Source organism: Populus euphratica, unplaced genomic scaffold (genome assembly GCF_000495115.2).
Source record: "Populus euphratica unplaced genomic scaffold, PopEup_1.0 scaffold71.1, whole genome shotgun sequence".
Taxonomy (NCBI): domain Eukaryota; kingdom Viridiplantae; phylum Streptophyta; class Magnoliopsida; order Malpighiales; family Salicaceae; genus Populus; species Populus euphratica.
In genome coordinates this window covers 258,366-270,027 of record NW_011499949.1, presented here as the reverse complement: position 1 = coordinate 270,027, position 11,662 = coordinate 258,366, and the positions used below count along the sequence as shown (strand labels likewise).

Genomic DNA, 11,662 nt, shown 5'->3' with positions numbered 1-11,662 from the left:
AAAACCCATGTTAATAAACTTATCAAACATACAAAACTCTATAAAATATAAGTTATTCAAAATCTTCGAGAACAGGTATGAATATCAATTATAAAATACAATGGTAAACAAAACATTTGTGTTGCATGTAAATGCAGTGGTACGTGGTTAATTAACAATATTGACATTTATTTACAATCAAAATAAATTAATTAAGCATCAGGCAAATTAAAATTTCTAGTTAATTAAAATGAATTTTGAGATGGAGATAAGAAAGAAACTAATGGTTAGTGTTTGTTACAACTTTTTGTCACTTGAGTTTCCCCAACACATTTTTACTATTTATTATGGGAAAAAAAAAGAAGTAAAACATTGTTAGGAAATATCTCATGAAAATCTAAGTTAAATTTGATCTGTTTCGAAGAAAAATAAAAAAAAAGGTGTAAGAAAATAAAATTTGAATTTGCAAAACAAAATCCATTACAGAGCTTATTCTTTAACAAATGAGCTTACATAATCACTAAAAATTGCTTTTTGTTGAATAAATCTAGAAAAGTAAATTCAAAGAAATCTAAGGAGGCAAGTTAAATGAATATTAATAAGAGAGAAGAGAACAAAAAGGAATATCAAGGCTAAAAATTTTTTAGGACTAATGATGATAATAAATCTCAGCAATGCTTAGCAACGATGGACAAGAATTTTAGATTTATGAATTGCTTTTGTATTTTTTTAACAATTTATTTTTCCATGATTTTTGTTAGTGAAAATTGAAAGAGAATGCTTTTAAAAAAAATAAAAATTATTTTTCAGAAATTGAGATTCAACCTTAGTTATTGGATGAAATTCATAATTATAAAAAGTATGATTCATGCCTAACTAAACACTACAAAACTAATATCACCTGTGCAATATCAAACACCCACTTAACATAGAATAAAAAACTTCATGTGATTTCAAAATTTTATTTTCATTTCCGACCCAAAGCGTTTCCTTGATGATAAAATAGTAATTAATTCATTTTATTTTTCTAGATTAATCCAAATTAAACCAGTTTACTTGTAACCTAGTTCTTCAATTGGTCAATTTTTAAATTAGGTTCGGCAACTATGCTAGTATCTTCCTTGCTTTTACATAAATTATCCACAATGGTACTTCCTCTTTCTCTCCCTGTTCTTTCACAAAACCTTCAGTTTGAAACTTGTCTTCCCATTCTGATTGGTTTGATTCTGCAGAGGAAAATGCCACTACAATAAGGGCATTTTGCTGACATTGTTCTTCTGGGTAAAAAGAGAGAAGAAACTACTATGTAGTACACAAAATAAAAGAATGGCATCACAAGCGACATATTAGGCTACAAGAAGGGTATTTTGCTGACATTGGTCTCTTTCTTCCCAAAAAAACATGTTGGTATAAAAATATTTAGTAAATATTTTGTTTCAAAAACATTAAGAGATAAAAATGTATATTTTAGCAAATATTTTTAAAATAGTATTATTCTATCAAACTTTTAATTTATTATTCTATTTTTTTTTTAAAAAAAAGCATGAAAAGTTGGAATAAATCTTTTGTTCTTGCTACTAGCTAGCTAGCTTTGTCTGTTTCTCTTATCTGCTGGATAAACCTAGGAGCCTGCGCTTTCTTTCACTTGTGCGGAAATCTCAAGCTCAGGAATCACATGATCTCCTTTTGACATGTGTCCCATCCATTCTGCCAAAACAGCTTTGCACCCTCTCCCATGTCATTGCACTCAGTCGCAGCATTGAGATTCTGATTGCGACTGCACCTTTCTAGGATCATCTCTCTCTCTGTGCATTGGGATATGGTGATTCTGTTGCAATCTTATTACTACCGCTGTGCTAGCGAAAAACCAAAAGGAGCAAAACGCAGCATAGGTGTTTCACATGGCATCTCTCACGCCTGGGTTGCTATCCAAGCTGCTGGAGAGCGCTGGCAACAAGGATGTGAGAGTCACTGGAGAGCACCGCTCTGCCCTTCTTCAAGTTATAGAGATCGTGCCCTCTCTCTCTGGAGTCCCAAATGATCCTTGGCAGAGCCGAGGATTCTTCGTGAAAGTCTCAGACTCTCTGCATTCCGCTTACGCCTCCATCTCTGATGAGGACTTGGACCTGATTTACAGTGACAAAATCCAACTGGGCCAATTCGTTTATGTTTCGCGCTTCGAGGTTCCTGCCTCTGGCTCTCCTGTTCCTGTTCTTCGTGGGCTGAAGCCTGTGCCCAATAAGAGAAGGCCTTGCGTTGGGAATCCTAAGGATTTGGTGTCCAGCGATTCTTTGCCCAGTAGTAGTATTAGTTATGTTACATCAACTGATTTTAACAAGGACAAGGAGAAGAAGTTGTTAAGTCGACAAAGACTATCCAAGATTAACAGTATTGTCAAGAAATCAGGCATTGTTGCGGAGGATTCCAAGCACATGAAAAGGGATTCTTTGGATCAGACGAGGAGATTGAGTTTGGACTCTGCTAGGAGGATCTGGGAGCACCAAACTCCCACCCCAAAAACTGTTCCTCTAAATAAATCATCAAAAACTGTATGTTTTCGTTTCTCCTTCTTTCCTGTTTTCAATTTCCTTGAGAGTCACTACACCATGCATTATTTTGATTTAGTAGTGTCAACTAACTGCATTCTTCACTTCACTTTTTTTTTTCCCACAAACATTTTCTTTTATCTAAAGACTAGCTCTTCTGCTTCAAATTTATTGAACTCATACTTGCTTCATATACTAACATTCATTGCCTAGTTGAAGGTATCCCAATCACATCATACTCTTACTATGGAGTAGACGGGATAATCCATAGGAAGAAAGTAATTGTTTTAATGAGAAACAACAAGCATTTGTTTACTGAAATCATATTCCTGTCATTTGCTTCTCAATTTAAGGGTCCATTTATCTACGCCCAGAAACATACAATTGTGCTTGTTGTGTCCAGTGCCACTTCGAAACGTGGTTGGCCGCTAGACAAGCACACACCAAAAGCCAAAAAAAAAAAAAAAAAAAAAAAAAAAAAAAAAAAAAAAAAAAAAGAAAGAAAGCAGAATTGGTATTTAATTGTTGCAAGCTCCATACCAATTTCCACACGAACCATTTATCTATTTTTCCGCCACGCGGTCGGTGTTTATTACCTGTTTCTGTGTAGGTTCGTTCCGATAAGAAGGTTCCTTCCAAGGTTGACTCGTCACACAGGCGCCTATCTTTGAGTCTTTCCCCATTGAAAACCAAGAATGGGATCTCTTCATCCATTGCAAGTGTCAAGCATTTGAAAAAAGATTTGAAGTCAGCTACTGACCATGTTATTCCTAGCCGACTGGTTCAAGTTCCCCTGATTTCCAAAACTTGGTCCAAATATAGGATTTCCTGGGATGCAATTCCTCCTGCCATTCACCATCTCGGAAAGGTCTGAAGTTATACCGGATTATGAGTTTCTGTTCCAGATTGTACCGTTGCCAAGTTCTATATAAATTGTCTTTTCATCAGAAAAAAGAACTCAGTTCTTATGTTCTTGGTGGTTTCAGGAAACTCTATGTTGTAAGAATGCTGCAGTTTTGGCCGCTGCACGTGCACTTGAAGAAGCATCGGCTGCTGACAATGTCATTCATTGCATGCAGTATGAATCCTTTGGCCTTTTCTTTCTTTCTATTGTCAACTTGTTGATGTCCTAATGTTTTTCATATCCTGCAATATTGTTGCTGACTTATGAACAACCCCTCTCCCAACCCTCCTTTTTCATAGTCATTTGATTAAAAATTTAATCTAACTAATGAGATTTTGCTTTCTGGCTGCCATCACTTTGACGCTAACTTAACAAGTATTGATGAAGGTTATCACTTGGATAATGGTGCAAAGCTTTGAACCGCGTTATCACTTGGATAATGTTAGGCCGTAGAATATGGAAAGAGCCTTTATAAGAGATGATTTAGGGGGCGTCAGCACCTACGTTCTCTTCCCAATGAAATCAATTTTTCTCTTGCCTCTCCATCTATAGTTCAATGGGATTAAGAAAAATGAGTAAAGCAACTAAAACTCAGGTGTTATATGCATCTCTGGTTTGCCTGAGGATGCAGTAGATCTGGCATCCTCTGGAGATTAATACAGAGAGTTGTGTAGGGAGGAAACTAGATTAAAAAAGAAACCACAAGAAAGGGTTTATCTGCCAACTTGAAATTTATATGAAAAGCTTTTCCTTTTATCCATTTTAGCACATGTTCCAGCTTAGTACTTTTCTTTTTCCTCCAGATCATTTGCAGAACTGCATGAGTCTGCACAATCAGCGTCTTCAGGACCATTAGTGGAGCAATATTTAGACCTCTACCAGAACATTCAGAGATCAGCAAAGATTGTTAATTCTTTACTCAGTGATGCAAGTCTTCTTGAAACTAAAGCAAGCAATTATGATAGCCTGCAGCGTGTATTTCCTGATGTCCGTAAAAGTTCAAGAAATACTAATGCAGAATCTTGGGTTCATGCTGCTATGCAGACTAATCTTTCCAAATTCAGTTTGTTAAAGAAGCCAGAGAAGAGCGGAGTTTTGGATATTGAAAAATGTTATTATGTCATCCTAGATAATTCTCAAGAGGAATTGAATTCTGAGAATCAATTGCCTCAAAACAAACCATGTCTTAGAAACCACAGCAACTATATACCAGATTTAAGTGCTAAGCGGGTGCCATCTTCAAAACGACATCTTGCATCTGTAAAGAAAGTGAATCCTGAAAGGAGGGATTGTCCCAGGGGAAGTGGATTAAAGGAGACCGCAAGTTTAGCAGAAAAGCTGCTGTTAGATTCCCGTGAATGGTTCTTGAGGTATATGGAGGATTCATTAAATGTCGGTTTTGGGTTATGTGAAGGGAAAATTTCTGAGATTGCAGGTTTTCTTGGGCAGCTTAGAAGGGTGAACCAGTGGCTGGATGACTTGGTCGGGGGTGGGCTTAAGGTTGATGCGAGGATAGAAGGCTTGAAAAAGAAATTATATGGATTCCTGCTAGAATATGTTGATTCTGCTACTGTTACTGGTAAGTAGGTAAATACTAAGAGAGCTAACAAAATGACACTGAAACTGACCAATTTCTGGTTTCAGATAGACATTGTTATATGAGTTTTTTGAGAAGTTGCACGTTTAGAATATTTCATTTTCTCAGGTGGTGAAACCATAGTTGACCTAGTGTTAGGAAACCTGCCAGCCAGAAATATTGTAACCTGTACTGCGTTTGTATGCAATAGATTGCTTGAACAATTTGCATCTGTTGTCAGTCAAGTTTTATAAATTATGCTAACTTCACAAAGTTCACTCATAATACAAGCAAAGTGCAAGCAGTGTCTGTGGACGAAGTGATGCTTCCCTAAGTTGTATTTAAAATGGAATCTTATTAGAGTGATTAATTTTTAGAAGAAATAATAATGTAATCGCCATTTCTTAAATGCCAAACCACGTCCCTATATTTACTCTACACAAATAACAGCAGAAGTTGTAAAGAAGTTCATGCTTTGGACATCGTACTACTGAAATTTACAACTGAACATTCATTTATTCAAGAAATAGCCATCCTCAGATTTTGAAAACTGAAATATGTGAAGGTGACGGTGTTTTCTCAACATAAGCTGAAGCAGCCTTCGTCAGGGTCTTCAATCCCCTACAGGACTTCATGTGCGAGTGCAACTTCTCTGGCCTGAATGACTTCCCACACCGCCTGCATTTTTACAGTTAGATTTTAGTTGCTAATAACCAAGTACAGTAATGAATAGGCTTTGGATCAGAGCACACAAAATCGAATACTCTAGGGTCGGCGAGCCAAATTGAGGAGTAGAAGCACCTATTTATGTTTTTATCAGCGACAACAGGAACAGAGAATCAAGAGAGAAAAAGGAGAACCCCAGAAAAGGAAGGGTGTGTATTGATTCAGATTGTAAATCATGTACGAACACTGTTGTTTACTAAAACTTTGTCATTCTGCTAGCTTAACTAGCAGGCAGTTATCAAAATCTAAGATGAGCCAACAATAATGTTTGACTTGGAGATTGCTTTTCGTTTGACTCGGAACTGATTACATCCTTAAATGGTCAGATGGACAAGTGTCATAATTGCGTGCGAGCAGGGGCTCTGGTTGGTTCTGCTTTGACTTCGTTGTCTATTGTGATCTCATTTCTCCAGTGCTACATCATCATCATAAAAGCAGGTCAACTATAACACAACATTGTGAGTCTAGTTGGCAGTCCAAGCCAAGGCACCATCCGTCATTAGGTTTTCCTAGTTGCTAACAATGCAATATTGAATTATGGGTTTCAAAATGGTCAAATCTAAAATTACAAAAGAAATTTTATAATGTAATTAGAGTAGAGATAGCATGAGGAAATGGGTTACTGGGCTTACGAGCAGATGGGTGCAGCCACTGGCTTGTATGCAGGGGGAATCACTTTTGGACTGCCAAATCCACCAGGCTGCTTCTTTGAACCTCTCACCTCATCATAGCTTTTCCTGCTAATACAATGCAGTAGAACCAATCCAAACACTATGTATTAATGGTCCATTTGTACATTCATGACACTGACAGATTTTGAGAGAGTACTAGTACCAATTTTTTTGCCAAAATACCTTGCATTAGCAATATCGTGTTGCTGTATTTGTTGATCCCACGAAGTCGCAAAAACTCTGGCAGGCCCTCCAAGTACCTGTCCTTCACAAATCTGATCAGCCGGCTTTTCGATTGGTTTATATTTACTATTACATTTTTGGTCTTGGCGAACCAATGCAGCATCGTTTGTGTCAACAGCACCACATGTCATCAAATTACGTAGCATCTTGGATGTTCCACTTGAATAGCTCTTACTCTTCGCAAATGTAGCTTGTGATGATGATGATGTTGATGACGATAGCCAGGAGAATGAACTTGGGGTGCCCATCTTTTCAATATTGCCGTTGTTGTCTATCCTTTTCTTTTGGTTCTTCTTGCTCTTGCTGCCCAAGAAATTGGTGTAAAAAGATGAATGTTCCACCTTAATGTCTATCTGTTCTTCTTCAAGAGGGTCGTTGGGTTTGCATGCATCTTCTTCTTCCTTGATGGAATCGTCAGTTACTGTTGAAATCTCTGAACTGAATACAGGTGATTCTTGAGATATTTCAGATGATGTTGTCTTTCGGGGGGTGGTGTCGTCGCAAATTTGGTTTGGTGAAGGAAGTTGCTCATGATCTTGTGCTCTGTTTTCAACTTCAGTATTCTCAACTTGGCTATCATTTTCACTTTTCATCAACAAGTCAGCAGCTTTCTTTTCACCATATGCACTACCAACTGTATAGTTTTTCCAGGGACAAGAAGATAAATGGGATTTAGTGCTGAAATCACATGATTATTTGGACATTAAATCAAATGAAAAAAAAAATTGCTGGTTTTTTCCTTGAAAAGAAAACGTAGCATCAAGAAGATATTAGCTAGTTATAAGGGATATTTTACGTACCGAAGGGATTGGCAGGAGGGGTGAAAATTTCAGATCCTTTGAGGACATATTCATTGTCAGAGATTGGGGTAATCAGATCATCATCCAGTAAATCTTGCCAGACATAACCGTTCTTGTATCTCCTGTTTAATTTAATTTAATTTTTTAAAAAACCTATAAAATCACCATTAATTACCAGATATATATTGCTGTACAGAATAGAACAAACCTCTTATAGGACCAAGCAAAGGCTTTTGGCATGTCTTTTCCTCGCAAATCCGCAAGCCACCTCTTGACATCTATCTTAAATATTAATTTTCATAGTAAGTAACTATATAAAAATCAAAAACCTTTGCAAATTACTTGAAAGTATGAGGAAATTACCTCTTAAATAAACACCATTTAGATTGAAATGATGAACTCGAATGAGATGGGGATGCTCAAAACGGCCCAGATTATGGCTGAGAAAGTAAATGATATGAATACGTCTCACTTCTCCTCCAGCCCCACTACCACTTTGGAGGGGTATTCCAGATGATGCTTCCATTCTTTTCGATCTTCTCCTGTACGTTAATTAGTTTGAACTAATTAAAAATACACATACAAAGACATAGAATATTTAACTAAAACAAGAAGAAACACTGCTTTTCAGGCACTGCCACGGTCTCTCGAGCGCATTGCTTATATCAATCTACATTATTATAAGAAAAAAGGGTACAGAACCATGCATATTGTAATCCACGTTATATATTATTATATGATCATCTGAGCATGAGAATCCAGCTGAAAGAAAGAGAAAGGGATCTGTAATCTGTTTGTTTCTCAGCAGCCGGCCTGCAGCTTCACCACTAGCTAAAAAGTTCTTCACAAAACACATATATACATGGGTTTCCTCTATAAATGTCTCATGCATCTTGGTTTGTAATGCATGTGCATCATTTAGAGATAAATTAATGCAGGCCGACAAGAAACGTAGACTATTATCAATTAAAAATATATCACCACAGTGGATATAAAAATTCGACAATATTACTCAGTGGGGTGCGGTGCTTTGCCTTGGATCTTTTATCTTTGTCTATAACTGTGCGACCGCTAGAGAATTAAGACGTTTGTTTATAAGAAAGAAATGGAGAAGCCGAGGAAGGAAGATAGACATCGAGAGAGAGAGAGAGCTACTTGATCTCTCTTTAGGTATTATATGGAGGTAAAAGATGAGAGTGGCAACCTTTTTATCAGATTTCCCGCGATTAATTACCGAACTTACCATACTTGGCCAGCTTTTGACCCAAATCATGGAGTTTTATTTTCCGCATAATTTAGGCTACCCTTTTCTTTTCCTATCTTTTATGAGTATTTTAACGTAGTCCTTATAGTTTAATAAAAGTAATTACGTGATCCTCGTGGTCTTAGAAACTATATATTTAATCCCTGCATTTTTTATTTGTTTTATAATTTAGTTCTTTTGTAAATTTCATGTGACTTTTCAATTTATTTTCCTTTTCTTTTTCTTGGATGATGGAATAAAGAAAAGATAATTGGGTAAAGTGAGGAAATTTGACCCTGAGAGAAGAGGTAGTTTTTAAACAAACAATTACTAAACTCAGGACGGTCAACATTATTCAAGAGATTATATTAATAATTTATGATAAACTACAAGGACTTGTTAATTAGTTTTGATAAACTACAAGGACGAATTTATTACTAACTTTATCTTTTATATGTATATAATGTGTGCGAGAAAGGCAGTGCATGTTTCATGCATCTATATATGTCTTTCTATGAGTGTGTTTTGTAACTGTGATAATAGTTGCAATATAAAATATTTTTTAGTTTAGAAATATATTAAAATAATATTTTTTTATTTTTTAATAAATTATTTTTGAAATCAATACATTAAAATAATTTAAAAATATAAAAAAATTAACAAAAAAATATTTTAAAATTTAAAAAATATAGTTTCCACCGTAATTCCAAACATATTCTAACAACTTGAACTTATTTGTAATTGTGGTAGTAGTGACAGTTCAAAATATTTTTCATTTAGAAATGCAATAAAAATAATTTTTTTATTGTAAAAACATTATTTTTGATATTAGCATATGAAAACAATTTAAAAATATAAAAAAAATATTTTAAATAAAAAAATTAAAATTTTTAGGATCACGATTCACACTTAATATTAAGAAGAAACCTTGGTCAAGTGGTGAGTGTTCTCTGAGAAGAAAAGAACATTTAGGAACTAATTTGTGTGTAAATAGCGATTATAATATAATTTTTCTTACAGCTAATTAATTATCCAATGGTTTCAAAATGGATGAAATTAAAGTTTCTCTTTCCCCGACTTTAGGGGTTTTTTTAAAAAAAAAAAAATGGAAAGGACTTGATTCCCTTTTATTGGCATACATCTTGAATTTGTATATTTTCTTAATTGAATTTGTATTCGAATCAATTTGCATATTGATTGTTATGGTATATTGTTTCTTATGAAAATCTAATATTTTATATAATATGAAGGGCTTAAAAGCACGTTATCAGTTTTTGCTAGAAGTAACCATTAATATCGTATTTATTTTCATGGGAAAAATAAAAAAACTCAAGGCAATCCTTATAGGAGAAAATCCAACGAATATGGAAGCTAGATCCTGAAAAAAAATTAAAAACATTTAAGCGTGTCTAGCTAGAGTTAATTACTAGGAGCATGTAAAGGTAATATAGTGTCTTAAGATTTAATGCTTTCATATTTGCAGATGCTATTACGGCATGAAATTTTCTATGAGCCATAATTAAGGGCAATTTAATCGAAGTAGGTGCACTGAGAAGAGTGCAAGGATTCACCTTCATGATAAGGTTAGGGAAACAAAAACAATTGTGCTTTTTATTTCTATTTTTTATCTTCATTATGCTGTTTTTTATATGTAGAAATACTTGTAATATGGTTGATTGAATATGATATGATCAGGCTAGCTTTCACAGCGTATATTAAAGTTACCCCAACTACTAAAATTTTAGCTAAAACATATACATACACTTGTTTTACTTTGAATTCCTCCATTGAAAATAACGAAAACCATTGTTTTTGTCGCTTAATTAATGTGCATGCAAGCTGGTTTAACTAGATTTGGGATGAAAACTGAAGAATTCATTCCTATTTTGACAAAAGAAATTAAGAACATGTTGATTCTTACTCTTTTTTCTCCATTCCTTCAACTCAATGCTGTAAGATTCTGAAAGAGAGATGATCCAAATCACTGCGAGCAGCCACATGCAAAGCAACTTCTGCTAGCTAGCGAGCTTGTGCCTGGCCTGACCACTCCAAATATATCTTCGAATGAGAGACAGAGAAAGACACACACACAGAGAGAGATCGAGAGAGAAGATAAGCTAATTTATGTTTTAAGCTGTTTTGAGAGTAGTTTAGCTGTCTGAAAGTGGAAGAAGGAGATGGATTTCACAATATAGCCAAAAGCTGGGATTAATTAGGTGGGTGACTTGGGCGTGTGGGAATGTTGCTGATAGCGAGTGATACTCAATATTATTTTTCCATACAAATTAGCGTGCCGTCTCAGTTGAAACTAGTCATAGTATATATTATGACTATATTATATACATATATGTAATGCAATGTGCATGATACATCCATTCTACCAATACCTGTAAGCTTACAAAATTGGACATAGCTCCTAATGTTGTCGTCTGCTGACAGTTGAGATTATATACTAGTAATAAGTGGTGGTAGAGGAGGTTAGTTAGTCACACTTACTGATGCAGATATATTTAGGTGGATCGACCATGGATCCATGTCCCCTGCTCCATTCTTTTAATCTCACATATCTAGATGACTTAAGGATGTTGGTTAAGTTAGGTTCTAGCTTTCAATACATTAAACTCTGCTATATTGTTGTGTCGTAATTTCAATGATCGATCCCCATCTGAATTCGGACATTCAATTAGAGATGATCTACTCCATTATTAACAGGCACGCACAGTTTGTGCAGTTGGTCAAGTCCTCTGTTATTCTTACAAGCATTTATGATTCTTGATGACTCTTATTTATAAATGAGTCATTGTGTTCTTGATCTTTTCCCCCAACAAGTCTCATGCTCGAAACCCATAAGTGGGAAAATGATTAACTTGAGACATGGGGTGGTATTGATTTCAAGTTTCATTTCTTGATAGCTTATGTAAATATTATCTGGGTGTTTGTTTTTATTGTTACAATTTATTTTTTAAATAACTTT

The 11,662-nt window shown here is 35.1% G+C and overlaps 2 protein-coding genes across 3 annotated transcripts; one reads left to right on the top strand and one right to left on the bottom strand.

Annotated features, from left to right (window-relative positions):
- The first annotated feature begins 1,636 nt into the window (after positions 1-1,636).
- LOC105137801 (elongation factor 1-delta, putative (DUF936)) lies at positions 1,637-5,324 on the top strand. Its single transcript, XM_011043681.1, has 4 exons — positions 1,637-2,528; positions 3,136-3,393; positions 3,512-3,603; positions 4,233-5,324. The coding sequence occupies exons 1-4, from the start codon at positions 1,881-1,883 to the stop codon at positions 5,014-5,016; spliced, it is 1,782 nt and encodes a 593-aa protein (XP_011041983.1). The 5' UTR covers positions 1,637-1,880; the 3' UTR covers positions 5,017-5,324.
- Positions 5,325-5,380: 56 nt separating this feature from the next.
- LOC105137800 (protein UPSTREAM OF FLC-like) lies at positions 5,381-11,086 on the bottom strand. Of its 2 annotated transcripts, none has more exons than XM_011043679.1 (7): positions 10,610-11,086; positions 7,809-7,987; positions 7,654-7,723; positions 7,446-7,567; positions 6,586-7,279; positions 6,364-6,471; positions 5,381-5,683 (listed from the first exon to the last, which is right to left on the bottom strand). In XM_011043679.1, exons 1-7 carry the CDS (start codon positions 10,621-10,623, stop codon positions 5,542-5,544), a joined length of 1,329 nt encoding a protein of 442 aa, XP_011041981.1. In that variant the 5' UTR covers positions 10,624-11,086; the 3' UTR covers positions 5,381-5,541. The 2 variants fall into 2 exon arrangements, with proteins under 2 accessions (XP_011041981.1, XP_011041982.1); XM_011043680.1 differs by having other exon boundaries at positions 6,364-6,468.
- Positions 11,087-11,662: the final 576 nt, after the last annotated feature.

What these genes read in the sequence shown, in the direction of transcription:
- LOC105137801 (XM_011043681.1), top strand. Translation starts at nt 1,881, where the DNA reads ATGGCATCTCTCACGCCTGGGTTGCTATCCAAGCTGCTGGAGAGCGCT. An exon ending in TAAATAAATCATCAAAAACT is followed by an intron (nt 2,529 to 3,135) that starts GTATGTTTTCGT and finishes GTTTCTGTGTAG; the next exon opens with GTTCGTTCCGATAAGAAGGT. An exon ending in CCATTCACCATCTCGGAAAG is followed by an intron (nt 3,394 to 3,511) that starts GTCTGAAGTTAT and finishes TGGTGGTTTCAG; the next exon opens with GAAACTCTATGTTGTAAGAA.
- LOC105137800 (XM_011043679.1), bottom strand. An exon ending in AAATGGTGTTTATTTAAGAG is followed by an intron (nt 7,724 to 7,808) that starts GTAATTTCCTCA and finishes TATTTAAGATAG; the next exon opens with ATGTCAAGAGGTGGCTTGCG. An exon ending in CCCTCCTGCCAATCCCTTCG is followed by an intron (nt 7,280 to 7,445) that starts GTACGTAAAATA and finishes AAAACTATACAG; the next exon opens with TTGGTAGTGCATATGGTGAA.